Below are 27,154 nucleotides of genomic sequence, written 5' to 3'. Positions count from 1 at the left end.
AGCATTGCTATGTACTTCTTCAAGGTGTGTTGGCATAATGCGTACTAGCCAGAAGTTTATACTACAACACAGGAAAGATCACATACTTAGTCAGCATGGAGTAAGCAAAAGAGATTGGCCAGTGTTTACAGTGGGTCTTATTTGCCTCTTCCTTGCTCATCAGCTTGTTGGTTGCAGACCAATCAGCCCAATGCCTACAGAGCTCCACAGGATCTGCATCCAATTTTGCCTTTTCCAGCAAGGTCATAATTCAAGGAACGTAAGCCTGACCTTCTTCCATCTCAAATGAAACCGACAGCTAAAGCCAAACTTTTGAAGATGGTTTTATTATTTTTTTAAAACAAAAAGTGAAAAAGAACCAACTCACGTATGGCATCCATTTCGAGAATTGCCTGCTTGGCCTGGAAGAGTAAAAGTAACAAATGAATGAATGAAAAAGTTAATCTGTTAGTAGCAGAACAAATTGCATTGCATAGTACAGATAGTATAGTGAGTTTATATGCAAATAATGGCAAGTTTATTTTTGAACTAATAAATATGGTTAGTAGCATTATTTTTTGGTTTGCATTTTTTTGTTTTTCTCTGTGTGTTGGACATGTTACATATGTGAAGAAGAATTTTGCTGGCAGGAGCTTACCAGCCCAGAATTTAAAGCCATAGATCCATGTCTCCATATCCTGCTGAGATTAGCAAAAAACTGGCCCTAGTATCCGGAGTATAGTGCTCTGGAATATTTTTTTGGTGATTCACAGAACATTTCCTCCCTAAAAATCAAATAGTTTAACGCCCTTATTATTTTCTTACTCTGAAGTTGTTGGCACATAAGATGCTACCAACCTTCCTTCAAGAGTTTCCTTGAGGTAAAGCTATTAAAAAAGAATAATCATAATTTGGCTCAAGTGAGACTGAAGCAGGATAAAAAGTATCTCATGATTGCTTAAACTTTTCCCCCTTTTTGATAGGAAAAAAAAATCTGAATGTTTTAGCAAGCGTATCAGCTAATAAGTAAGAAAATAAACTAAACTGAAACATCACATCTAACCTGCCCTTCTAGAAGTGCAGTTCAGTAATTTTCCACCGGGCGTCACATGTGGACTACCGTTAAATTCTCCAAAAGCTGGGCAGAGAGAAAGAAGCCTCACAACTACCAACTACCGGTTTGTCAGAAACAAAATATAATAAAAAAATGTACAGATAATCACAGAGATTTATTTTGTTAGACTTTTCCTTTCTAAAGTGCCATTATTTCTCAGAGCAGAAAATATTTTTAGTTATGCATTTCTTCCACAGATTAAAAAAAAAAAAAATTGAATAAGAAGTAAGAAAGCAATTTGATACAAAAGCTGAGATCAAGCTACAATTTTTTTATTTTTTTTTACAACCTAATAAGTTGCAGCGATTATTTACATTGTAAGGATGGATACTAGCATAAATATTATACTTTCAATAGACTTTGTCAACAAAGAATTAAGAGGAGAACTAGCACTAGGAACTGATAAGGCTTTTTTCTCACATAATTCTCTTTTTGTTGCACTGTTGAAAATGAGAGTTAGTACAGTACAGTGCACACATCAGTCACAGTTAACATTTTTTAGCAATTACAGCAAAAAACTCAGTGAAAAAACAGTAGGGGAAACTTAAAAACCAACCATAAACTTGGTGTGAAAGAAATCCTGTTTCCACATGAGTCAGTGGCTGCTGTGTCTTGGCAAGAGCTAGCTAGGCTTAACCTCCTCTGAGAGGTGGTATATGTTACACTGGGAAGCATCACCTGAAGCTCTGAGACTGGATTTCATAAATAAAAGGACCAAATTTCCTTATTCCAAGATATTATAGCTATGAACATGGTATTGGTGCCTCATTTTCTCTGGCATAAAGCTTGCTAGTTATCTCACCAAAAAGGGCCTAGATGTCCCAGCTAAGGATACAGGGTTCAGGATGGGTGTGTGTAGTTTTCAAATAAAGTGTGTGCTGCCAACGGTTTCACTGCTATGATACTGAACCAAGATCAATTAAAATTAGCTTGGTAACATCTACACATGCTGTAATTGATGCATCTTGGTGTTCTGCAGACAGGCAGTATCAAGCTAAGATACACTCCTATAGTCAAGCTTTCTGACACTGCAGTTATGTTACTTATGTCTTAGCAGAGAAATGCTGCTCACCCAGTTCAGTTCTTCTACTTCTGTACCAATCTCTGTAGATAATTATAGTGGAACTTTCCAATTAATTCTGAGGAACTTTTAAAGATATAAGTACACAACGTGTTAATTAACCTGCTGTAGCCTAAACTCTGTATATTGCATGCATCTTGCAGCTAACAAGATTGCTTTAAGTTAGTGATTTTGTTTGGGGATTTTTTTTTGGTTTTTTTTTACCTTGGCAGGAATTTTAGCAGGATGATTTTCTAGAATTAACCTCTTCAAGTGAAGAATCCAAAGACGCTTATCTTGCTGCGACTTTGCCTGATAAAAAAATTGAGCACCATGAGAAAAATGCACTCCTGCACTATGCAGTGTCATAAATAGCATATGGATATCAGCCAGGTTACTCACTGGGTAGGGGGATTTCTGTCATACCTGGACAGTATGTTGCATCTTGGGATTTTTGTAGTGGAAGACACTAAAGCTAAGTGGTTCCTTTGGTATTACTTCAACAAGCATCAGGTTTCCACACTGTAACAAAGAGAGGCAATGATGTGAATCACAGAGGAGTTTTGGAGAGACCTGTAGACAGCACATTACCACCTGCTCTCTGACATACCAGTATGTGAGCTTTGTATGCAAACATTTCATCTCTCTTTTTTGTAATTAGCAGCATCTTGTCAAAGAGGAACAGTGTGCGCTCGTTTTTAGCTCGCTGAATGCGAAATGTTCCTTCTAAAACCAGCTCCCCATAACTCGTGAGGTCTGGCCCTTTCCAATTAGTGAGCAAACTCTGTATCTCCTGCAAAAGATCAAAAAAGAAAAACCAACATTCATTTCAGAGACCTTACTGAAACAAAGACCCAAATGATCTGCTGAGGCCATTCCCACTCTTCTACATAATGTTCAGCATCCAATAGTGGAAAGTCACAACCCAGCAGTACTGAGGTTGCTAGGTTATGTGCAACATTGCAGCCAGGTGCTTGGAGACTTATTGCAAAGCCCAGACTAGAACACGCCTTGAGTACTTGTTACTGCCTCTGCATGGACCCAGCAAAGAGCCCTGAGCTCCCTGGGACAGACTGTAATGAAAGAGTGCAACCTCGTCTCCCCGTGTTCTCAGAGGTGGAAAATCTTTTGTAATGCAGTCATCAGTCTCTCTCATGTCTGTGCCCTTCTCTCCTCTACATCCCTAATCAATTCCTCTTAACACTTGCCTCTCACCCTACGTATCCTCCTGAAGTTGTGTGAGGTGTTCATATTGAAGAGATGATTCTCAGAAGACTAAAGGACCAGCAGTGATTTGGTCAACTGAACATCTGAAGATATGCTTCTATTTCAATGTTTGGTATAGATAAGATAGATATTTCTCACCTTATTTATTAATTAAGAAAATGAAAAAAAGGTTGGAACAACATCTAAGAACATCTTCACAAGGCTGTCACTTAACCATGGCTATTCTTGTTTCCTTGAGTTGTTTGTGTTTTCTGTCAGTGGCAATGACATAGGACTGAAGCATGGGACAGCAAATTCTAAAAGCAGACTAAAGCTTTAACTAGAGAAATCTTTAAAAACATCCATCAGATTTTAAACCTGGCAGCATAAGCGAAGCAAGGACAGATTGCCTCATCCTAGATTGGGCTCTCTCGCACACTAGACTTTAGTGAGAAAATATCTCAGTACAAGTGAAGCACAAACACTAAATGCTAAAGCATTCACAGGAAATGAAAAAAAGTTGCATTTTATCAGATCTCTCCAGGAACTTGTAAATAAGTCAGGGTACAGCACAGGGATCATGTCCACCTCTGTTGAGGGAGACGTTGCGCAGGAACTGCTGTCACAGAAATTGCAGAATTACAGACCACATGGCAATGTGATAGCCCACAGAAGACCTATTCTTATGGCTACAGAAACAGATTTTACTTTTTTAAAGGGTAACTATGAATATGAACATTTTCCACAACCCCACACATTTGCCAGCTGAGCTCAATAAATTAAAAAAACAAAAGAATCTTTTTTCCCAAAAGCCCTTAACCTTCTTAGCCAAATATAATTACTCAAATTTATAGTAGATTGTAGTTAAAAGTCATTAACATGCATTTCCAGCAACATGTGGAAAAAGGTTACACTGCTGCAGGCAAGACATTGTCAAATATAACCCTATTCTCCCTACACATAAACAACAACAAAACAAAAACCAAACATTAAAAACCCCAGGAAAAAAAAAGAAAACCACAAAAAAGGTAAATAATTTTCATCTATGTCAAAAAGAAAAAAATGGACAAAGAATAACATGACATAGATTTCTGAAATTATATAAGCCTATTACTCCCTTTTGTAAACTAAAAAAATCTCCCCAGTTTTCTTAGAGAGACATAAATACTTTGCATGAAAATGTAGTCTAAATCACGGTTTACTCAGAACTAGGAAACAGAATGCAGGTAAACATTCTACAAAAGAGCTTGCTCTTGATGCCAAAAGTTATTCAGGGTGTAGCTTTTGTTTTTTCTCCTCAAAAATTCTTCATTGGAAGCAAAGTTAAGGTTTTTTTAAGTATCACGTTTCTAGGCTTATGCTTTTCACAAAAGCAACTGATAATGAGTCTGCAAAAGGCCCAAGAGGAAAGTTCTTAAACAAGAATCAGCACAAGAAATGCCTCAAAACAAAATTAATCAGCACAAAGGGGAGAAATCGGAAACCACAGGATTTCTGAACAAAGCCATGCCCTAGGGTTGTACAGCAGTGCTGTACAATTGAGGGAAAGGAAGAAAGAAGAGTTATCTTAAGTTCCATATTACTGCAAAATAAATGCTTTACAGGATGCTGCTTGTAGGGTAGAGATGTCTGAGATTTTCCTGGAGCAGTTATGACCATGCTTTCCAAGATCGAACAGCCACGGGCATGCTCAACAGGAGTCTAAATTATGACTGACAAAGATTAAAAGAAAAGATAAACTAAAAAATGTTAATTGCATATATATTGACAAAAACAGTCAAAAACACCCATAAAATCTCTTTGGGAACTCACCTGGAGCCTGATGGCATGTTCATGTTTCCTTTTCATGTCATTTATATGCCATGCCACCCTCTGCATTGTATCTATGGCATCTAGCACCACATCGTAGCCCTCAGTGTCCTTGTCAAGGTGGTTTTCTATTTCCTAAGACAGGAGCAAAAAAAAAAAAAGGCCTATTATTCCTAAATTAATTTTTCTAGCTGGACACAATACAATATTTTCATCTGTACTATTTTGTCTTTGCATTGCAATCACTCAAATGCAACGTTCCTGCCTTTGTTACTACTGCATGTTGCTATCAATTTGATTAACACAAGATGACTAACAAAGTCAAGCCTTTATGGTCAGTTTAGCAGTGACTACACTTGCAGCAGCCGATGTGAGCAGAGAGGCCCAGAAAGAGAGTGTAGCATACTGACAGCAGATCTTTTCAGACAGTATTTAATGGCATTCTTAAAACACAGAAGATATCTACACACTTACAAAACCCTGATGGAAATACATGAGGCATAACTTTACAGTTGGAGAGCAGAATAGTGCCAGACATTTTAAATAAGGATCAGTGTCTTTATACTTCACTAGAACATGACTCTCTAATAGGAAACATATGTTGAAAACATTAACAATAAAGCAGGAATTTCTGAAACTTGCTTAACTCAATTCACTGAATATGGAAAGAGTTCCCACTTCCTCAGTCATTCCTCTACACAAAATTCTTAGTAGTCAGGGTGTTTATATGTATGTAATCCTTCTTTCAACCACCCCCAACATTGCAATATGTGGAAAAATGTTGTTCTTCATTGGAATAAATTTGTGTACAAAAGCGTTTAATCATGACAAGAATTTTCTGAAGAACTTCAGAATTACAGACCAGTTTTCAAAAAAAGTGCTAATTATTTGTTATGCACAGACTGATTCAATGTGTCTAAAACAATTACCATGAATTCCCCATCCCAAATATATGCATATGGTGTGAAATGACGAAGACAAATGAAAGAGCATTTAAGGAAACCCAGAACCTTTCTAACCATCAAGCCTTGTACCAAAGGCAAGAACTCTGACATGCAGAAACCCTAAACAAAACACATTTCTAATGTGTGCTTACATGCAAAAGCAGGTGGTACTTGAGGATGCGTTGGACAGGTTTCAAGAGATAAGAGCCCAGGGGCAGAGAATGCTGCAGCGCTTCTTGCCGCTCTCTGAAGAACTTGGCCAGTGCCTTGTTCCTCATGCACTCTGTCAACACAGCCACTGACCTGAAAACATCAATACATACCTTTAGGACACTGCCTCAGTAAGTTTGTAGGTAAAGTCAAGAATTGTTTTCTTATTTCCTTGTAAAAGAGGGCAGCTGGTTCTTATTCTAATCACTGATGTTTCTGCAACCACTCTTTCTTACTGGGAATTATATATGCAGTGTTGCAGAATAAGACCATCATTTTCTAAAGGATAAAGCAATGAACAACAAGAACAGTCAAACCAAAATTTTAGATGAGTATTTTTAAAAATTATTGCATTTTTTTCTTTTTTACAGAAAAGGTAAACTCCTTGACCATTCCTTGAATTTAGGGGGGGGGGAGAAGCTGTTCCGTTTTTGCATAAGCTGCAACTTGCATTACTTAAATTGGCCAAAGGACAAACAAAGAAAGGGAACCCATAATTCCTACCTTGGATAATTGGTGCAGTACTGCGTATATATGTGGAAATCTTCACTCTGGATGGGGAGGAAAAGTTTGCATATATTTAGATTTTGTCAAACTAGCAGCTAATGTGTGCAAGATAAAGATGATGATGCCAAGACACCACCTCCAGTTCCTGATCAATGAATTCTCTGCTTTCACTGTGATAGTCCTAAAACAATCAGAATTTAATTTCACTATTTATGGGGGGGAGGGGAGAAATTTTTCCTTTACTTGAAGGAAAACCCAAGGAAATCTACACAGAGATAAAACAAGTGGCTTTGCAACACAGCCTCCAAGGTACCTTATGAAAATCTATGCATCTCAAAAAAAACCCCAAACAACAAAAACCAAACCAAAACACCATCACTACACGTATCCCCTTCAAACAGCTGGCTTGCACATATCTAATTTTTTTGAGTGCTAAAGTACACACGTATCATAGAATTGTAGAATACCCTGAGTTGGAAGGGACCCACAACTATCATTGAAGTCCAGCTCCTGGCCCTGCACAGGACAGCCCCAAGAATCACACCATGTGCCAGACATACTTATTGTGAAAAATAAGTTTTGCAGCTTATGTTTGGCATGTGATTTTCAAGCAATTATAAATACTTTCACATTTGAGCACAGCCTAAGCGTGAAATTAGAAGCCACAAAAGCGATCTTTTTTTTTAAAGTAAATTATGTGAAAGCAGAAAGCTATTACCCAAACAAGTTAGAACTAGATTTGGGTGGGTTTCCACACTTGCCTGTCACAATGCAATTGCTCAAACTTAATGCTGACAAGCTTCTCAGAGCTAAAGTTTGAGCTTCATTTCTTTCCTCCCTGGCCTAATTTTTTTCTTAATAATCATCATTTAATTCTATGCAAGAACAGGTTTCCAGAAACACTCCCATGTGCTCTAAATCCACATCTGACTCTCAACTTCTATCCCAAATAATACACAATTTCTGCTGCTTGCTGGAGTTTTAAAGACTAAGAAAGCACTGTAGAATGGCAAAGTGTCCCCAAAATCAATAATTTTTTCTTTCCTAAGTCCTAGACTGATAAAATGAAATCCTTCAGTAGTAAAAAAGACCCCAGTTTCCACATAAAACATCTTCAGAATGGGCTCTGGCATTCTGCAGCACAATAGCTGTGCTCCAGGAGGGGCTGTCTACCAGAGGTCATCGCTGGTGAATGGCAAGACCAAACATCTGCCTTCACAGAAGGCAGCGGTGCTCTGAGCACCACCACCGTCTGGGGAGAGGGCTGATGTAGGTAGGCTGTGGCTTTTGTTTCTCATTGTTTGGGTTTGGTTGTTTTTCCTTTGGCCATTCATCAGAAAGAGCCAGTGCCCTTCCCCAATTCCAACAGCACTAGTCCTGTACCCCTCTCACAAGGGTAAAGCAAGTTATGCCATTCATTTCTCCACTGAGCAGTGATCCATAAGGACCTTGTATAAATACGATGTTACTCTGCATGAGTACAAGTCATTGCAATTAATTTCAATATGTCTTAGTGGATTTCAGTAATAAATGTTCTGAAGAAAATAACTCAAGCAAACTTCTAGTAAATGTTTCCCCAGAGGACTGTGATTCCCATTTACTCACTGGTGGGCTGTAAGCTTATTAAACTGCTCTTCTCTTAGAAACCAACAAAATGTAGTCTTGATACAAATACAATTAAATAATTTAGCTTGGTTTTTCACACTTGAACTAATTTTGTTGTTGCAGCTAATTTTTATGGCAGTATACTTATGCCCCATGTCCACACCCAGAGACAGTGAGCCTGTGTCACAGCCTGTTCATGTCCATGTTTGGAACCACAGTCACAGCTCCAAACCATCTCCACTCAAAATGAAAAATTAACAAACCTCAGAGCGCTGCAGACATTACACTGTGTAATTTTCTATGGCAATCACTACCACACTAGTTAGCACAGATAATAAGTCAGGGTGCTTAAGAGAGAACATTAGGATGAAGTTCAGTATGGCAAAAAACTGTTATTTATTTTTTATATGCATATATTAATTCAAGGTTTATGTTTGGGGGCTTTTCATATAAATTATAATATATTCCCATGGCTACGATAACAGAATAATGCAATTTATAGAACTACTTCATAAGCAGAGTACAGAACATTTTCAGCCAATTTATTTTTATATATATATTCTACTCATAGTCACGTCATTATTCTGCTTTTCAAACAGGAAGGAAAAGAATATCTGCTGTGAAATTTTAACAAATGAAAGCACTATCTGTAAAATAAAAAAGGCCAAACACTTCAGGGTTATAGAGTGTACTGCGTGCACATTCTCCTCAAAATCAAAAGCGTGTCTGAAATCCCTGTGAGCCTTTTCACACTGTCCCTCTTTGGTTTGGTTTTTTTTCTTTTTTTTTTTTTTTTACACAAGGTCAAAATTACTTTTAATGGGATTTTTTTTTGGTTTTAAAAGAATTTTATTATAGGTATGAAATGGAACAAATTTTTATTAAAAAAAAAAAGGTAGTTTCTCATGCCCTTACTGCACTTACATGTGCACTCACTTCAGTGCACCACAGTTCATTTCATCACACAAAACCATCAGAGAGCATTTACTTTTACTGAGCAATGCGAGCATAATACTAGGAGAAATTCAAGCACATGTATTCTGCCTCCAGGATAAGATTGTTCATATGCACTCATACTTGCAGATCTCTTGTGAATCAATATAATACACCTTGCCTAGGCATTGGCTGGATTTGTGTGAACTCATTGGGAAAGTGGCCAAGAGAGCCACTTCCAAGAGAGGGTCTTCCTTGACCTGACAAAACCACACTACTCAGGATGGCTGTTCTCCCAGTGCCTGCCTGGGTACCTGGCACCTCTGCATGGTCAAAGGGACTTTCAGTTCCCACACCCAGCTGGTCTGCTCTACTTCACAACAGATTCCTCAGAGAGCACCACGTCACTGGGAGCATATCAGGGCACAAGCCATGCAGGCTAGAGCTAGTGCTGTGAACTATGTTCAGAAGCAAAAGAAAAGCCGGAACTAAGATGTATTCAATATTTTTCTGAATACTTTCACAATGTAAGGAAAACACCAGCTATGCTCATCCTTAATTCTTTGGACATCTTTAAACTATCGTTTTGTTCGCATCAACTGTCTTCAGACCAGATTAAAACTGATCTCTGCACACAGACTGGAATTGCTCCAGAGATAATTTTTAATCTGGGGTCCAAAAACTATTGTGGTAGAGGCTGCAAAAAACTGAAGACAAATCGAGAGCTCATCTACACTGACTGCAAGTCATTCTCAAGGCAAAGCCAAGCATGAGCATATCCCAGCTATATATACTTAGCTGGTCCCCAATGTGGAATCAATTCACAGTGCATCTCCTCCACATACATTTCTGATCTTCCCTCAACTCTTGGTGCACTGTGCTTTTTTATAGCCATAAAAGGCACTTTAGAAGAAAATGGAGACTGCGAAAAGGAGTGGAGTCAGTGTGCAAACTGAAGTCAATTGCCTGGATGTCCTCTTCACTGAGATGCTAGATTAGAGTAATTCTCTCTTTCTCCTTGGTTAAGCTGGTTAGTGTGTCTGTCAGAAAACATATGTTCTGAATTTCTGGGGTGCTGAGTGAGAAAAGCAACATGCCAGAATTCAGCTCTCCTTTTTAACTCACTTACATGTAAACATGTAGAATACTGAAGTCAATTTTCTAATGAACATTGGCATCGTTACTAGGAAAATGAAAGACTGAACTGGCAAAAAAATTTATGAACAGTCTTCTGTGTGAATAACTAAGCTATGGCTAAGCTTGCACTAGAACCCTTTTATCAGCCTCCAATTATGGTTACCAGCAAAATGTCTCCAAGACCTTTTACATACTGGAGTTAATACAGGTCTTCTAGACAAAGAGGGAGGACTGTTCTGTTATACATGCAAACCAACTTTGCGTCATTTCATGTGAATTCTAAGAAAGAAATTACTTTTATTTTATGCAGTTACTGAGCTTCATAGAGTGCAAAAAGTAAACATAGCACCTACAGAGAAAACCTGATTATACATTTAAAATTCCCAAAAACTACAGTATTCACAGTTGAACCAGTAGGGTGAAAAAATGGCTTTAGATCCACAGCTCGTATAACCTACACACAGTTCCACTGGAAGCATTTAAGAATCTCCAGCAGAGCTACATCCATTAGCTAAGGCTGTGAGCTATGACTTCAGCATCATGATATTCCCATGCTTCTTAATTCACAGCGAAGATCTAACACACTTGAAACAATCAAACAATAAACGGCCAAAGTCCCGTAAGACTTGAAGGACTGCATGCTGCCAAAAAAGGCAGTTTTATTTCCACTACTCAGTGCCGGGAAGACACAAGCAACCAAGAATGAACAACTGGAGTCTGTTAAGACAGTCAGCAGTTGCTGTAATGACATCTTCATGGCCAAAATCAGAACTGTGGGGTATTTTGGTACTGTTTGATTTTGCTTTTAAGTGTTTGCACTTGTCTGGATGAAGCTAAAAAATGCCTGTTAGGACTGCAATCTCTAGCAATTTCTGAGCCATCAGGCAGTTGCCTGCCAATAATACAAATGCTAAAAGCATTTGACAAGGGAACAAAAAGCACAAGCAATGATATGCAGATGGATTTTAGAACTAATGGCCAGAAAGTCTACCAGACAAGCCCTTTCAGTTGGCCAATTTGAATGAGAACACAACTTTTTCCTGGACTTACTATTATCACTTGCACCAACTCCATTTCATATCCAAGCAGGAGTAGTCCCAGCGGTCCCAGCTATAAGCAAGCAATACAGCAGAAAGATCTACCAGCTCCAAACCATTTTATCTGTAAGTATCCTGAAGGCCTCCCAGTTGGCCTTCACTGCACAGGCACTCTGCTGACTTACACACAGCTTCTTGCCCACCAGGATCCCAGATCTTTTTTGCTAAGCTGTTTCCTAGTCAGGCAGACCCAGTGTGCACATCAGATTATTCTGTTCCAGAAGCAGGACTTTGCACTATCCCATTTTCTCTCTCCTTCAATTCAGTCCAGGCTATCTGTAGCAATAACAACATGCCATAAACCCCACTGCAATAGGGTAAAAATACATTCTGCTTTTGTGGTAGTGGTGCCAACATTAAGATCTCTCAATGCTTACAAAAGATCAATTACTAGATAAATAACAGCTTTCTCAAACTCAGCTGAAGCAAGTGATCTGGTGAAACAGCAGCACTAAGCTGGTATCATCATTCCCTGTTACGATAAAATCCCTTGTGTCACAACAGTGCCAAACAAATTACTAGGCCACCATGAGAGGGTGTTTAGTTAATCCTAAAACCATGTGTTAGACCTATTACATTGAATGCTTGATAGTGGCAATACTGAGCTCAGGACAAAGTATAAAACATGACAGGGTCTTATTTTCTGGTTTCTTTGGGGGTTTTTTATGTGGGTTTTGTTTGTTGGTTTTGTGTGTGTGTGTGTGTTTTGGTGGTTTGGTTTTGTTCTTAAATACAAAAAGGCAAACATCTATAGGGATTATCCAAATTTAAACAACTACATGACCCCGCTTCCACTCCTCTACCTATAGAAATACCATGGAGATGGCATTATTTCTTAACACATTTGGGCTCTCCAGATTCAAGGCCTATGTAGATTCTCTGTTGCAGTCTGCAGTGAACTAGAATCATCTATAGCCCAAATTATTTAATCTCTTTTTGCCCTACCTATTATAGCCATTCCTCTTCTCCCTGACTGGCTCTCTGGGTTTCCTACAATGAAAGTCACCTACTCTGATTCTCCTGCACCCAACAACTTCTCCTTCTCCATATTTTTTGGCTTCAGTACTACCCAACAAAATAAAGATGTCAGATCCATGTTCAGAAAATTCAAAGCATTTCAGAGAGATGAGATTTGAATCTTAAGGCTAGACTTTGGGCCATTTCATTTAAAAAGAAAATTAAAGGTATAGCTGTGGGATTCAGAAAACAATATGGCCACAAGTATGTTAATATTATTGCCTTTTCTAAAAATGCAAGCAAGTTTTATTCTCTAGTTGTTTTTAAGATACACCAGTTCAAATGAAACCTTTTTCTTGATTTTTTTTTTTTAGAAATGCAAATCAGAGGCATATCCTTATCAATTACTAAGAGAAATTCCTTCCCTTTCCATAGATTTGCTGGCTTTTCTTGATTGATGTCACATAATCTATCAGAATTAGGTCTCAAAAGCTAATAAATTAAACCTATTTCCTCCATCCATATCATTCTAAAACTGGTGTCATGCTGTGGACTTACCTTGGAAACAAAACAATCTGCTATAGCCACAGGATCATTTTCACAGTTTTCCAAATCTTGCAGAAGTTCACTAAAACAAAGAACAGGAAAAGGTAGGACATTTATGGCACACCTTGAAATGAACACACCAGTTTATTTGGAACCAGACAGTGCTTCACCATTCATGGCAGTACCTAATGACACAGGGAGTCCTAAAAAAGGACTCCCCAGCCACTGGGTTTTTTATTTGTAGGTAGAGGAGAACTATAAGGAAATGGTATTTCCACATACTTAAAAATTCAAGTCATCACAATGACCATGGATTGGTGATCTGCTAAGCAAAGTTGAGCCCCTTCCTTCAGGTAGATGCCCCATCCCTAGAAACATTCAAGGCCAGGTTGGATGGGCCTCTGAGCAACCTGATCTAGTTGAAGATGTCCCTGCTCATGGCAGGGAGGCTGGACTAGATGACCCTTCCAACCCAAATTATTCTATGATTCTATGACAGCACTTCTACAATACTCATAATGGTGTGGTCAAACAGTTGTGTAGCTTGTATATTAAGTAACACAATTTAAAACTAAGAAAATTTAAAAGCTACTGAAGCACATGCACTATCTTATGAAGACTTTGTATGTTCTAGGAGCTTTACTTGACTCAGGGAGATGAGGAGCTGCTCTGAAAAATACTGGTGAGAACCAGGGATGTATTACACATAGAAGAAGAATGTTAAGAAGCTCAATGAAGAAAATTTGTCGACCTATAGTTTGTCTCTTTGCTGAAGAAAAATGGTTAGCCTGGAAAAAGTTTTCTGGAAGGGAATATATACATTCTAGGTGCATGAAAACAACACCTCACTGAGAGACTTTTATAATTTTCACATAACAAAAAGGAAATTAATTCATTGTAACAAGAGCAAAGCAATAAGGAAGCCTGTTCGCTGTTGTATGAAACTCAGTTCTCAAAAGCAAATTCAGTGAAAGAAAGAGTTCAAGTAGGAGAAGAAAACCTCAAGGGTATCTACTTGATCTGAACAATCTTCAGTCTTACTGAGATGAGCTCAGAAAAATGAGAGAAGAAACTGAGTTTTCTGTTAAATTGTACTCTAATAGAATTTTCTTCTCCTCCTTCTCCCCCCCAACTCCCACAGATGATTTTCCATTTAGGGCTACTTTTCTCTGAATTCACAGCTGGTTCCCTGAGCAAGTTTTGCCTAAGAGCTCCTAAGCCTGTATCTAGGGAACTACCCTATTCCCCTGTAAGCAGACACAATTTCTGTCTGTATGTACAAAAAGCAGTAAACCTGAAGAGTTTCCTGCCTTCTTCTTTGCTTCTCTAATTACTGGAGAAAGGAAAGGGAGAAATCAGAAAGCAGTCAAAAAGAACAAAGGCAGAAACCTCAGATTCAGTGGTAACTAAGTCACTTTGTACAGCAACAATTTCACCTCCACACCTCAATTTCTCCATCCATCAAAATAGGAATAAAAATAAAATCCTTGCTTGATACCCCACAGTCATGAAGCTCGTTTACATCAGGAAAAGAAGCAAGCTGTAGCAATGGTGACCAATAGCCATTAGTTATACTGACTGACTGTGTCCCACACATGAGTTTTGGAAATAACATCAAACATGCCAAACAGGCTCAGAATGATTCCTGCTGTCTGGCAGGAAGAGGTTCTTCTGATGGCTTAGAGTACATAGCACTTTGATTGTCATTTTATTCCTACTGGTCTCTTTATAAAACCACATTATTTCTCCTTCAGGATACAGTAAAGAACACTTAAAGATTTTATATATTCATCCAATCAGTCCAGGTTTATGCAGTAAATAGGCTAGTGGTTTGTGTCTTCAGCACAAGCCCATAGTATAAAGGCTGTTTTTTGAAAGATTTTGTTACCTATACTGCAATCTCTGCTGTCTCACCTGGCTGGTAAGAATGGGATTGGTAAGAGCAGTCTGCCACTGTAAAATAAGCAAATCTGTCATGCTCAGTCATCCTGAAAAACTTAAATAAATCCCTATAATACCAAGCTGACATGTGAAAAAGCAGGGCTTTTATTATAGACTACATTTAAGTACCTGGCAGGAGGCAGAAAAAACAATAGAAAAAAACATTAGTCCCCTTCACCTGAATATACAGAGGTTTTATGCTGTTCACAGCTCTTGGTCTCTGCAACTCAGTTGTGCCAAACACCTAGGCCACAAGGGAGCACCATTAGAGGAACTTCATGCTCTCTCAGCTGAATCATTAACAAAATTCAGACTGAAGCATGATAAAAGTGCCACTGCCACTTAAGACCATGAACTGAGTTATATAGCTTGGGTTATTATGGGCTGGAAAAATCTGAATCTGTATGATCATCATAGAGAGCTAATACTAAGTCTTTTGGGATGGGAGAGGTAAGCATAAAGAGACCGACAATTCTGTACACAGTGCATTCATTATCTTACCAATGAATAAGTCAAATTATAATGCCTTTTAGGATGCTTCCATTCTTTATGAAGGCTTCTCAGAAGAAGCAGCCAGACCTTACCACTGAAACTCAGAGTGCAGGAACTGCTGAGTATGGCAGTTTCAGAAAACGGCTCCTTCACTGTATTTGTGTCCTTCAGTAGTCACTGATGGCCAAGGACCATGCAGGATGATCTGTGTCAGCAGCAGAAGTTTCAGCTTGACCTCTCCTAAGTCTTGGTAGAAGTACTAAACATGAGCATATTTCTCTGCAGAGTTTCCTTTTCAGAACTGAGTCATGGTATCATGGACAATTTATCCTAAAGGGACACTGGAAAGAATCTCAGCAGGGAAGCCAGGGAAGAAAGGCAGCAAATGCTGACTTAGAGAACACTTCCCCCTTCCAAATAAATAAACCAATATTGAGGGAGCTTTTCCCAAGGGACAGTAGGATCAGTGGACCAGTATACAGTCAGTGATTCTGCTTTAAGAAATAGCTTTCCAAAAAGAGATCACAGTCATGGGACTAGCAGTTACCATCTTGACCATCATTTTTGCCATTTAGCACAACATCTGAAAATCCTAAGTAGTTTAGCTGACAGAAATTCCCATTTGAAGTGACATGTCTCAGATCTGAAAGTCTGTGTAAAAACCCAAGATTAAAACCTTTGATCATTGATTAATGGTCAAATTCAAAGCTGAGAAAAACAAAGTAACTCTAAAACTACAAAATCATGCTAACAAAAATCATCTGAAACTACTAATGTAGAACTGCCAAGTGGACATCTTTCTGACAGGAAAAATAAATAAAAAGGCTTTTGAGTACATTTAGGACCCAGAAGCTATATGCCAAATTTCAAACAGGAGTAAACTTAATCCTTGAAGCTATATTGATCTACAATGAGTGTTCAGTTCTAAAAACTCTCAATTTCCATGCAAAACTTTATATCAGAAGGCCTGAAATACATTCATAATTTGCTAGACGCTTTGGACAACTTTCAGGTGAGTTTTAACCTTTCTAAAATACCTATATCTCTAAAATTGCCCCAAACTGCTTTTTTTGTTGTTTGTTTTTTTTTTTTTTTCTTTTTTTCTTTTTAACCACTGCAAATCTTTTTCTTTTCCCCTCCCCACAGCTCAATTATTTTGCATAATGATTGATCATACTTGGAGGTATTTTTATTAGGTAATATTTGCAATGATGCTGGCATAAATGTGTCCTAGCTACCAAGTTTGTAATTTTTCTAGCTTTTGAAGGAACAGAAAATGTAATGGTCAGAACTGTGTTTTTCCATCCTGAGAATCTGTAAGCTTACAATCATTGTCTCATGGCTCTAAAACAGGCTCATGGTCTGTTTTAGCAGGCTCCCACCATGTATTTTCCAGCTGTTAGACATTTGGTCAAGTCAGTTGTTGCAGCTGAAGCAAGACACAGCGGCTTTCTAGTTAAGCATATTTCCATCCCTCTGCAGTAGCTATTTTAAGTTTCAGGAAAAGATTTTTGGTTTCATCTTTGTCCATAAATTCTGAATAGATCCATTCTTACTCTTTCCTTTGACACTGAACAGAGATTCCAGCAGTTAAATCACTTTAAAGTAACTTCCCATGATGATGGAAAAACACTGAAGATGCTCTTTGACACAAGCACTCCACTTCAGAATCCTCTTTTGATTCAATTAAATTGTCTGTTATTCTTCAAAAAATACAGTATTTTGGGAGATGTTTTGTCAACTATAGCAAAGCTAAAAGAGTTTTTACAGGAATATTGGGATATAAAAGATGTGAGAACTTTATGTCAATATATTTCTTGCATTGGTAAAATATTCAGATTTTCCTTAAATGCTGAATAAGTTAATTATTTTTATAGCAACAGAGAATTCAGACAAAAGTAGCAGTAGCATGCTCCTGAAACTGCAGATACTGAGGTCCTACACAATGTGGCACTAGCTATACAAGCAAGAAATTTTACTCCAGGTCCCCAATATACACTAGAATCCCATCTGCAGAGTTTTAGAGAAGGCTGGAAAAATACTGAACAGAAGATTTCCATAAATGAACAACACAGTTCACAGTTCAACACAGTTTTGGGAATTAATTCAGGGAGTCCCTAGTAGTATAAAACACTACAAATCCCAGATCTGGGTGATGTACATAGGTACACAGAAGGACCCTATATAGTAGGAATAAAATATCTCTTTATTAAGGCAAGAGTTTCATTCACAGTGGTCTTGCATTAAGCTCAGTTAAGGCACAGACCAGGTTAAGCTTACATTCATAAAAATACCCAGCATAAAAACAAAAATGGAGACCACACTTGATTCATCCAATAAACAGCTAAAAAAATCTGATCTCAGCAACCCAACTTTGCTTAGAATCAAAAGTAGATACTTTCTCAATTTATATATCTTAGAGTCATAAAAGCACCTTTGGTCGGTTTACCCCCTCCCATTAATATAGGCTATTGAATTGTTTTCATTTAGTTAAATATGAATTTACCTGTTGAAATGGTAGATATCCTGTATGTTTCCAAACAGGGCTGATCGCTCTTCTGTCCCCAGGGACAGCTTGGTCTGGTCAGTGATACAGTCGAGGTAATCCTACAAGAGATATGAGAGAGAGGTCTTCAGACATTTCCTCCTTTTCTAGATCAGTAAGCAGAGCTATGTTTTATTGCACAAGATGACTCTCTTTGTATCAGTTTCACCTTATTATTACAATAAAGCCTTCAGTAGTCCCTCTGTGAACAGTCACTCTATTATGAACAGTAACAGTACTTATCTGTTCACTGAAACCAAGAAAATAACAAAAGACTGAAAGCTAAGTTATACCTCTTAGATGTGACAGCCAATGTTTCTCTTGCTACTGATAAACAAATGTTTTCCGATTTCATTCATAGTGACAGTTTAGTTGATTATTTGACTGGTTTAAACACAAAAAAATGTAAAAGTAAGAGATGAAGAATGTAATTGAACGCAGTCTTAGTAACAGAAAACCTCTATAATGAAGACCAGAAAGCATATAAGCAACAGAGGCTCAGAAAAGCAACCACTAAAAAAAATATTTTTTTTAAAAATCATAGTTACCGAACAACGCAGAGTGTGTAGAGGACAGATCTCAATGTATATATGTCCATGCAATTTACCATGCATAGAGTTACATTCCAAATTACATTGCTATATACTCTAGCAAAGATTTCTTTTTGCATTTAAAAGAGTGATAGTGTCTCATCCGGGGACTTTAATTGAACATGAACATGACATCTAGAGAAAGCTCAGATCAGCAGTGTTCTGGCAACTTTCCAATCTCTTCCCTCACTTTGGTAAGAGTTCAATGTCACCTTTCAATCTGTTCCTGCTACAGTATGAAAATCCTCAGATAAGGGCAAACAAATCCAGCAGGCTATTTAACTAACTACAACTCATAAGCCAAGAAACCTGATGTGCTGCCACATTCATGAAGAAATTCTGCTGGAGCAAGGAAATAAAATAAAAGTGAAAACAGTTGAAACAATGTGAAATAAAAATAAATAAAATCCCTTAGCCTAGGGCTAGACAATGTGGTGTGGCAACTACCCAAGAGCAACACAGCATTCCACGGTGCTGCAAGAAAGAAACCTTGCAAAACATCAATGGGACCATGAAAACTTCTAAGATATAACTGTGTTCCAGAGTCATGAAGAAAAAGGTATTACAGAACACATACACTGGCCAAGACTTATTCTCTATGTAAATTTTGTGACGACAAAGGGTTTGGATGGACCTGACTTTTGGAATTTAGATGCCCTCATAAGGAAGGTTAAGAACTACAGTACTTGAGTCTCCATGCCCATATCCTTCTTTCCAACTGAAATAGTGTCAGTAGAGTCACAGGTGTAACCAAGATTCAGGTTTAGGTACCAGAAGAATTTCCTGTCCCCTCCCCCTATTCCAGTGCTCAATAACTCACACTCTCACAACCTCCAGTTAAAGGTATCCCTTTATCACACCCCTAACGCAGTATTTTCTTCCCAGGGAAAGCAAGTAAGGCAACCGTAGTGTCTTTAAAAAGAGCAACAAGTGGCGGTGGGCAGGCAAGCAGGCAGGTTCCTGGAGAGCCATGTCATTTCTTCTGTGATGGCATCCGACCTGTACTCTACCTTCCCTCCTAGCTGACAGCAGCCCCACAGCCCACACCAGTCCTTGAAATATATTTCTGCAGAAAGTTATTGGAACCACATCTGTGAGACTCCCTGCACTTGTCCATGGCTTTTCATTCATACTCAAAAGCTGCAGAAGAGCAAAAGGTTCAGGATGGTGAGGCAGACAGGACTGCAGCAAGAAATATACTAGGTCAAAGTCAGAAGTAGATGATAGATTCAGTGCTACTCCAGTGATGGTATTAAATAAATAACCTTTTCTGCCCACAAATACACATCATCATCACATAAACGCAAAGAAAAAAAAAGCTCCATCCTCCAATTGGAAGGATTTGCCATCCTCCAGAAATATTTTAGAGTCAGGAACACTGCAGCACCCTAAGCTGATATGACAGGGTGGGCTGCAGAGGAATGGAAATCTTACAATAAGTATCTCCATGCAGTACATTTAAAGTACATTTAATGAATAAAGAGGAGTTCCTTTCCAATTCATTCATCTCTGCATAGCTGGAGCTTGGGTTTCTTCAAAGTAACTAACAGTCCACAGTTATTTTCAGTATTGTAAGCAGTGTTAGATACATGACCTGGTTTTTATTCCTTTTGTCCTCTTATCCCATTTTTTTCTCCACATATGCATACTCTCCTTGGTCTTTTACCAATTATTAGTAAGAAAGAGGGAACCAGGTACCTTTCTGATGTTGCTGCCAAGCAGTAGCCTGCAGGTGCTTTGGCAGCTTTCCTGCACTCCCATAGCATATGCCAGTATCAGCTTATATACACACCCCCACAGTCTATTCTCTCTTTTGCTAAAAGTTCCTTAAGACTGTGTTTCAGGCCTCCTTCCTCATTCAGCATCAGATCAGAAACAAACTAGAAAATAATGGATGGACTTGTGCTTACCTAGGGTAAGGGGAGATTTGGTCAAAACTCTTGGGATTTGGAGCTACTTTGTACCTCACCTTACACTGTTAGGAAATCACACAGCATTTGGGGACCGAGTTCCTGTTTTAGCTTTCTATTTTTTTTTAAATATGGCTAAAGACGTGTTTAAGTTAGTGTTACTGGTGTAAGCAGATACCTGATCTAGGCACAAACTGCTTAGTGTGGCACTGACAGTAGGGTAGTCACAGCAGCAAAAAGCTTCAGGTACCTGTGTTTATGTGAAAAAGAGGGACATTGGACAGTCTTCACACAGCGGTCTCATGAAGTCCAGGCAGAGCACAGCAGCAAACCATTTGCACTGACTCAGCAAGTGGGATCTGTCTGATTATACTGCTTTATAGAGCACCTCTGCTCTTATGAAGGCTTCATGAACTCATCCAGGAAACAAATGCAGTATTGGCATACAATGTTCCTCTGCAAGGACACCACCACAGGCAGATAAAAGCTATCCAGACGTGGGGTTTTTCCTAATTATTTTCTTAGCAAATGGTACTTTACCCCCATGGTAGTCACCGCAACCTCCTGCTGCGTTTCAACAGCTGTTATCATATGAAGCCATAATGAAAGGTTTGGAGCTGCAATATAGCAGGGCAGGCTGCAACCAGAATGACGCTGTGCGGAAATCAATGAAATTTATCAGAACAGAGTACCGGCCTTATTCACTTTATTTGTTTCTTGTCATCATCTGCGAACCCTCTGTCGGCACAGTGTGCTTTGTTTATAACCTTTGCCTTCCCTAGCCTTTTATTGCTTCTCTGCAGTTATGGCAAAAACATTTAGCTTACTTTATATGAGAAAAAACCCACTCACAAATGTCAGATTGTGATTGATTTATGGACCAAGGTCTGCTGCACAATTTTCCCCTCCCATTTCCTGAAACTCTCCAAAAACCCAAAGAGTCTTGCCAGACTGCCCTGCCTTCCTTGCTGGGTTTGACATTCTCCCCATTTGCCTTTCATCATGCCAAATCCATCAGAAGGAATGTCCTGACTACCATCTCCTCTTCATAATCACACAAGAAAGATCTCTAGAGGAATAAAATAATGAAAACACTAACCTCAGAGGCTAAAAAAGCCATATATATGAATTGGAAATGACAGAAAACTGTCAAGAAAAGGACAAAGTGAGGAACAATATTTTCACATGCTAATTAATTTTCCATGACCAAACTTTAGAAACTAAATGCAAATTAGTGGGACTTTTTCATCTAGCCACCAAGCTTTCCTTTAAAAACAAACAAACAGCTTTAAAAACATTATCTATTGTTGTTCAGCCCATATTATAGGTCAGCTATTAATGTGGCAATGTTAAAATTACACATTAAAATGGGTAATGTTAATGGCAATATTAATATAATAATGCTAAAAATGGGTAAAAGCCACATTGCCTCGTTAAACAAGAATCAATTTTTATCCTGCTCTAAAAGAAACATATATATTATAGAAGTCCTTAGTAATCCCTTTATAGGGCAGGACTGTGCATATAAGAATACCACCAAAGATAAGCAAAATTGTTGAAATAACAGTGTTGTTGCATGTTTACCAAGAGGCAGGCACACAAGACACTGAAAATTTGATTAAATATCAATACCAAAAAAGAAGAAGAAAAAAAATTCTACCCATCAGGAAACTTTGTTTTCCAATGCCTAAACACAGGCTGCAGGAGAAAGCAAAGCTGCTGTACGTCTCTGATTTCAGCAACACGCTGGCTTAAGAGCTGAGGACTTACATCATTAAGCCTTAGTCTCTGACTTATCAAAACTTCAGTGGCTTCTAGTAGTGTTGCAGCCTGAGGAGGAATATGTAATATTAAAACAATCAGGACCTAAGCCAGGCACTGCCATGACATCACTCAGACCTCAGTTTTCTGAGAGTCCCTAGATCTGTGCTATTAGTAAAGCAATTTTACTCCTAGATGCTATACCATATGCATGGGCATATTTTTTCCCAATTCCCCTCTACTCAACAAAGATGTGTTTGGCCAAAATCAGATGGCTGTGCAGAAGAGGAACCACTGAAACAGCTCATCAGTTTTGGCCACCTAAGCACTACTTCCACACCACCTGGAGGAAAAGGCTGCAGGCCAGAAGTGGATCCCATTGGTAGCATGCTATCTAGAGCCATGCTGCCCAAACTAGCTACACACTTATAAAAAAAGAGAAAGTTGGGCAACAGATGTACAACAGAATAGCCACTATAACATGTTCCCCAGTGCTTATTCTGCTAATTACATAGGTAACTATAAAATGTATCAATTCACCTTTTGTCTGATTCTTTTTTCTATTCATTTTTTTCTCATTAATGACTTTATCTATTAATTTATTCAACCTGCACAGCAACATACTCTGAATATCTTGTGGGTCAAAAAATAGCATGCAATACACACAAGAGGTGGCCAAGAATGCTGAAGTTCAGTCAGAGCAGCTCATTGCAGCTATTTCCAATTATTTAAAATACAGCTGTGCCCTGCAAAGTGAATGTGCATATGTAAATTAAACATACTTTGCTTTTTTTCTCTGGTTCCTTTGGCTATATGAGTCCAAGGACTGACTGAAACCTCAATCAAACCCATCTTCTTCCCATATCAAAACCTATTGTCAGGATTTCTCCATAAAACACATAATTATCATTGTTGTCATCACCTTCTGTGATGGAAGGAGACAAGCTCACTATTTTAGTTCAGGTTTCCTGTAATCTGAACAGTAGTTTATCTGGAGACACCCGTAGCAAAACATTTCATGCAGCCAATCTTAACAGATTTCTGACTTTTTTCCTCTCCCCATCTTCTGTTTTCCATATTTTTCCTCTTCCGTCTCTGTAATCAGTTAAAACTGGCCACATGTGTATAGCAGCCTCATTTTGACTGCAATCATCCTTTCCTTATGAGAGTGAATATGCTTTCCCAATTGCTATCGAAACTATTTCCCACCTCCCATTTCCAGTCAAAGCCCTCGTCATTTTCAGTCATGCAGAGACAGCCTGGCACACTTCCATGAGGCAGGCAGAAATCCACGGGCCCTTAACCTTCCACTTCTGAAACTCCTCTGTAGGAGAAGCAGAAGTGGCAGCTCTACTTTAGTGTCCTACCTGTACTGACTGAACAGAGAGGGGAGGAACTTTACAAACACCCTTTGCTGTAACGGTGATAATTTGCTACCTAGCAGCAATTATCTCCAGTTCCCACATGAGTACCACAACCACTAACCCAGGCTGCAAGCAACACACATTGACATACAGTAGGCTAATGCAACTAAATTCTTACAGTTAACTAATACACGTATTTTTAACTGCAGATGCACAATTTGAGCATCATAAAAATCAGAACCATATACTTTATTTCTGTCAAAGATGTTGCACATTAATGATGCCTGGAAATCAAAACTCAAAAAATGCTTGCACTGTTCACTATACAGATTCTCTATATGAAAACCAAGAAAATTTCTCCAAGTATATCTTTCTATTTTCTACTTTTATTGGAAAATGGAGGGGGTGGGAGGGTTGGGGATCGGTATTTGGTGGGGTTCTTTTAAAGACATCTGAAGCCGGAAAACCCTCACACATAGGCCAAAGCATGGACAGGTCTGAAAGACCAGCACCTACTCAGGGCTATGCACAGTATGTCATGGCATGGTCCTGCCACTGATCGACAGCCAAAGCCAGAGTCTTTCTCAGAACAATGCAGACTTGGACACACAGCCTTCTCTGCTCACTTCAGCAACATAAGCAGAAAGCTCCTGAGCTCCGTGCGCTTCCTACTCCCCTTTTCCATTTGCTTTGCATCTCTAAATACTTTCATAAGACTTGTCAGCAGTAGCAAAGCTCTGCTCTTGTGGGAAATGGGTCTGTCGGGCCTTGCAGCTGGACTTCAAAGTACCTGCCTACATGCTTGCAGAGCACTGACCCTGCCACCAAGGGAAGAGGAGTGGAGAACACCTCCCAGCACCGATAGCCAGCCAGCCTCCAAATAGGAACAGCCAACGTAACCCATATGCTTTACATAATCTGTCACTAGATGAGGTTTGTGATCAATTTCTTTGCTCTCTGCTGTCCGTGCAGAAGAGCAGAGTCTCTGAGCTGGCAGGAGGCCACCTCACTGGCATCAGCCCTCCCCCCAGGTAGATGGTGGAGGAAGCCATACCATGCTCACCTGTGCTTATAACCAGCTTCCTCAGAAGTGCCCAATCTACACGTGCAGCTGGCTCACACGCAGCCTGCGGATAACAGCAATAAAGTGTGATACAGTAAGGCGATACTCTGCTGACTGACTGCATGTGGAAAGGGCAAAGATTGATGGTGAGAGCACTCGTGAGAACATGGTATGAAGAAAGACTAAAAATAGAAAAGCACATTTAAGTTCTCTTTCCACTGTTTAACATTGCAGAGCAAGGTGATCATGACGGAGTTCTCTACACATCCCCACAGTTAGGGGTCTGCAAATAAGTTAAAGTTAACAGCATTAATTTAAATTTTACCTAGAGAACGAGAGGAAAAAAAATATTTTTTCCATGTAGCTATTCTTGAGTGATAGATTTTTGATAATCAGTGTGACTTCCTCACCTGTATTATAGATGTTAAAACACTGTCCCATTCATAGCTATCAAGGCCTGGAAGCAGTGACCCCTAGTAGGTCCCTCTGGCTTCATCCACATGCATGGAAAGCCACAGGAGGAGGAGTTATGTGTCAGCCAGAATTAGCAGTGAGGAATTCCTGAGTCCTAACACTATGTCTTGCACCTTGAAAACACATGCTTTCTTTGGTTTAGGCTGCCTTTGAACAGTTGTGTCCATGTAGACACGAGCACAGGCACAGCTATATACAAAGTTGGAAATTTCTAGGGCACATCAGTGTCAAAAACATAACAGTCAGGAGATCTTGTCACAGGACTTCAAGCTGTAAGAGCACAGCTAGTCTCAGGAAATGAACTAAAGAATTTGCCCTGGAAAACAGTGAGAGGTCCCTCAACACTGTTGCACCGAATCCATCCTGGGCAAGGACAACTGCCTCGCCAGTATGCAGAGCTGGGAGATAGCAGAATAGCTTCCTGCAGCTGTGGGTTCCCCCTCACTGCTTTAGGCCCTGAGCCTTTAAAACAAGCTCTGCACATCCTCTTGCCCGTCCCACTGTCAGAAGATGCCCATATCAGCTTCCAGCACCGACTCACAGCCCCCTTCTAGGGCTGGGTTGGAAGGAAGCACATGTCCTACAATGCCTACTCCACCTGTCCAGGATTTTACGTCCTTTCTTTTTGCCCAGTGTATGCTTTCTTCTTCTGTTATCTGTCTCATGAGCCATTTTAGCAGGAATGCTGTGCCTATAAAGCTCCCTGGAGGATCAAAATCTGGCACCAGTCAAATCAGCATTGAACTGTCAGCCTGCATGGATGGACTGCTTTCATGGATTTTTGCTTCCTTTATTGTAGAGAATTTTTGCTCTAATGAAACACAGTCAAAGTTCAATAATATTCCTTTGTTCAACTGCAGGAATTTCATGCTAAAATCTCCCATATTAAAAAGACACCTTGGAAGGCAGGCTGTCAATTATATCAAACTGTAATTTGAAAAAGGTGCAATAAAAGCACTCAAGCTGGATTGTACATAGAGAAGTCTCCTAAATAATCTATCATCTGTAAAGATGATATGGGTAAATCACTGGGAATGGAAACTCACATGAAACCCCACTTAGACATTTCAGCATACTAAATTATTGAAGTTGTAACCCACTGATTAAAACCATGTCCCATATTTATCTTCAGGTATCAGCCAGCATCCACTGCTAAATCACACATACATTAATTTTTCCAGAAGCTGGCACTCAAAATTGCTGCTCAGAGGCATGGTAAGAAGCAAGTTAAGAGCAGAGGTGGAGATCACGGGATAACAAATGCTATCAGTAGTTTACTGACATTTCATTAAGGAGTTATGTGAGGCCCTCATCTAGTGACTTCCTGAGGTTAAGAGGAAACACAGAAGAAATAAGCAACAGTAATGAGGCCAGCCAAATGAAAACATTAAACAGTAATTAGGATGTCAAATAGTTCGAGATTGCTACGCAGATGAAGTAAGTGCTCTAGAGTGTTCTAAATCCACATCACTGGTGCCAATCATCATCATCATTCATTAATCTCAAGCTTTTTCAAAAAAGTACCAGTTTAAAGTGTTTAGTAATTATAAATTTAAAAAAAACCTCTCAAAGTTCATCAGGGCATCTATAAATTAATTCTTGCAACATAGCTTAGTTGGTCTGATTATAAGCTTATTGAACCCATAGTCAAACAAAACACTGAGAATTATTAAGGCATATTTGGCCTTTGAATGTATGAATCACCCAAGAAAAGAACCTGAGTCTTGTGCTATAGATCTTCACCTGGTTAAATAAACTTTCCTCAATTTGTAAGGCAAATGAATGTTAACATTTTTTAAAGGATATCTCAATATGCTTACAAGTTAAATGAGACATTCCAGAAGAGAGATGTTTATTTTAAAATACAAGAAGGGAAACTTAGTCTGTTTTCCAAAGAATGAAAATGCAAA

The 27,154-nt window shown here is 39.0% G+C and overlaps 1 protein-coding gene across 10 annotated transcripts in view; it reads right to left on the bottom strand.

Moving 5' to 3' along the window:
* PLEKHG1 (pleckstrin homology and RhoGEF domain containing G1) overlaps positions 1–27,154 on the bottom strand; it is a 122,014-nt gene that overhangs the window by 11,435 nt on the left and 83,425 nt on the right. For all 10 annotated transcript variants that reach the window (XM_064649116.1, XM_064649117.1, XM_064649121.1 and 7 more), the window contains 9 exons: positions 18,044–18,144; positions 13,117–13,186; positions 6,827–6,873; positions 6,265–6,415; positions 5,172–5,303; positions 2,764–2,946; positions 2,580–2,675; positions 2,379–2,465; positions 368–401 (listed from right to left, as the gene is read on the bottom strand). In XM_064649116.1, coding sequence (XP_064505186.1) covers positions 368–401; positions 2,379–2,465; positions 2,580–2,675; positions 2,764–2,946; positions 5,172–5,303; positions 6,265–6,415; positions 6,827–6,873; positions 13,117–13,186; positions 18,044–18,144 — 901 coding nt within the window. The remainder of the gene's footprint in view (positions 1–367; positions 402–2,378; positions 2,466–2,579; positions 2,676–2,763; positions 2,947–5,171; positions 5,304–6,264; positions 6,416–6,826; positions 6,874–13,116; positions 13,187–18,043; positions 18,145–27,154) is intronic.

Source organism: Pseudopipra pipra, chromosome 3 (genome assembly GCF_036250125.1).
Source record: "Pseudopipra pipra isolate bDixPip1 chromosome 3, bDixPip1.hap1, whole genome shotgun sequence".
NCBI classification, from domain to species: Eukaryota; Metazoa; Chordata; class Aves; order Passeriformes; family Pipridae; genus Pseudopipra; species Pseudopipra pipra.
Note: the sequence above shows the minus strand (reverse complement) of the source record. Positions and strands in the feature narration are given on the sequence as shown.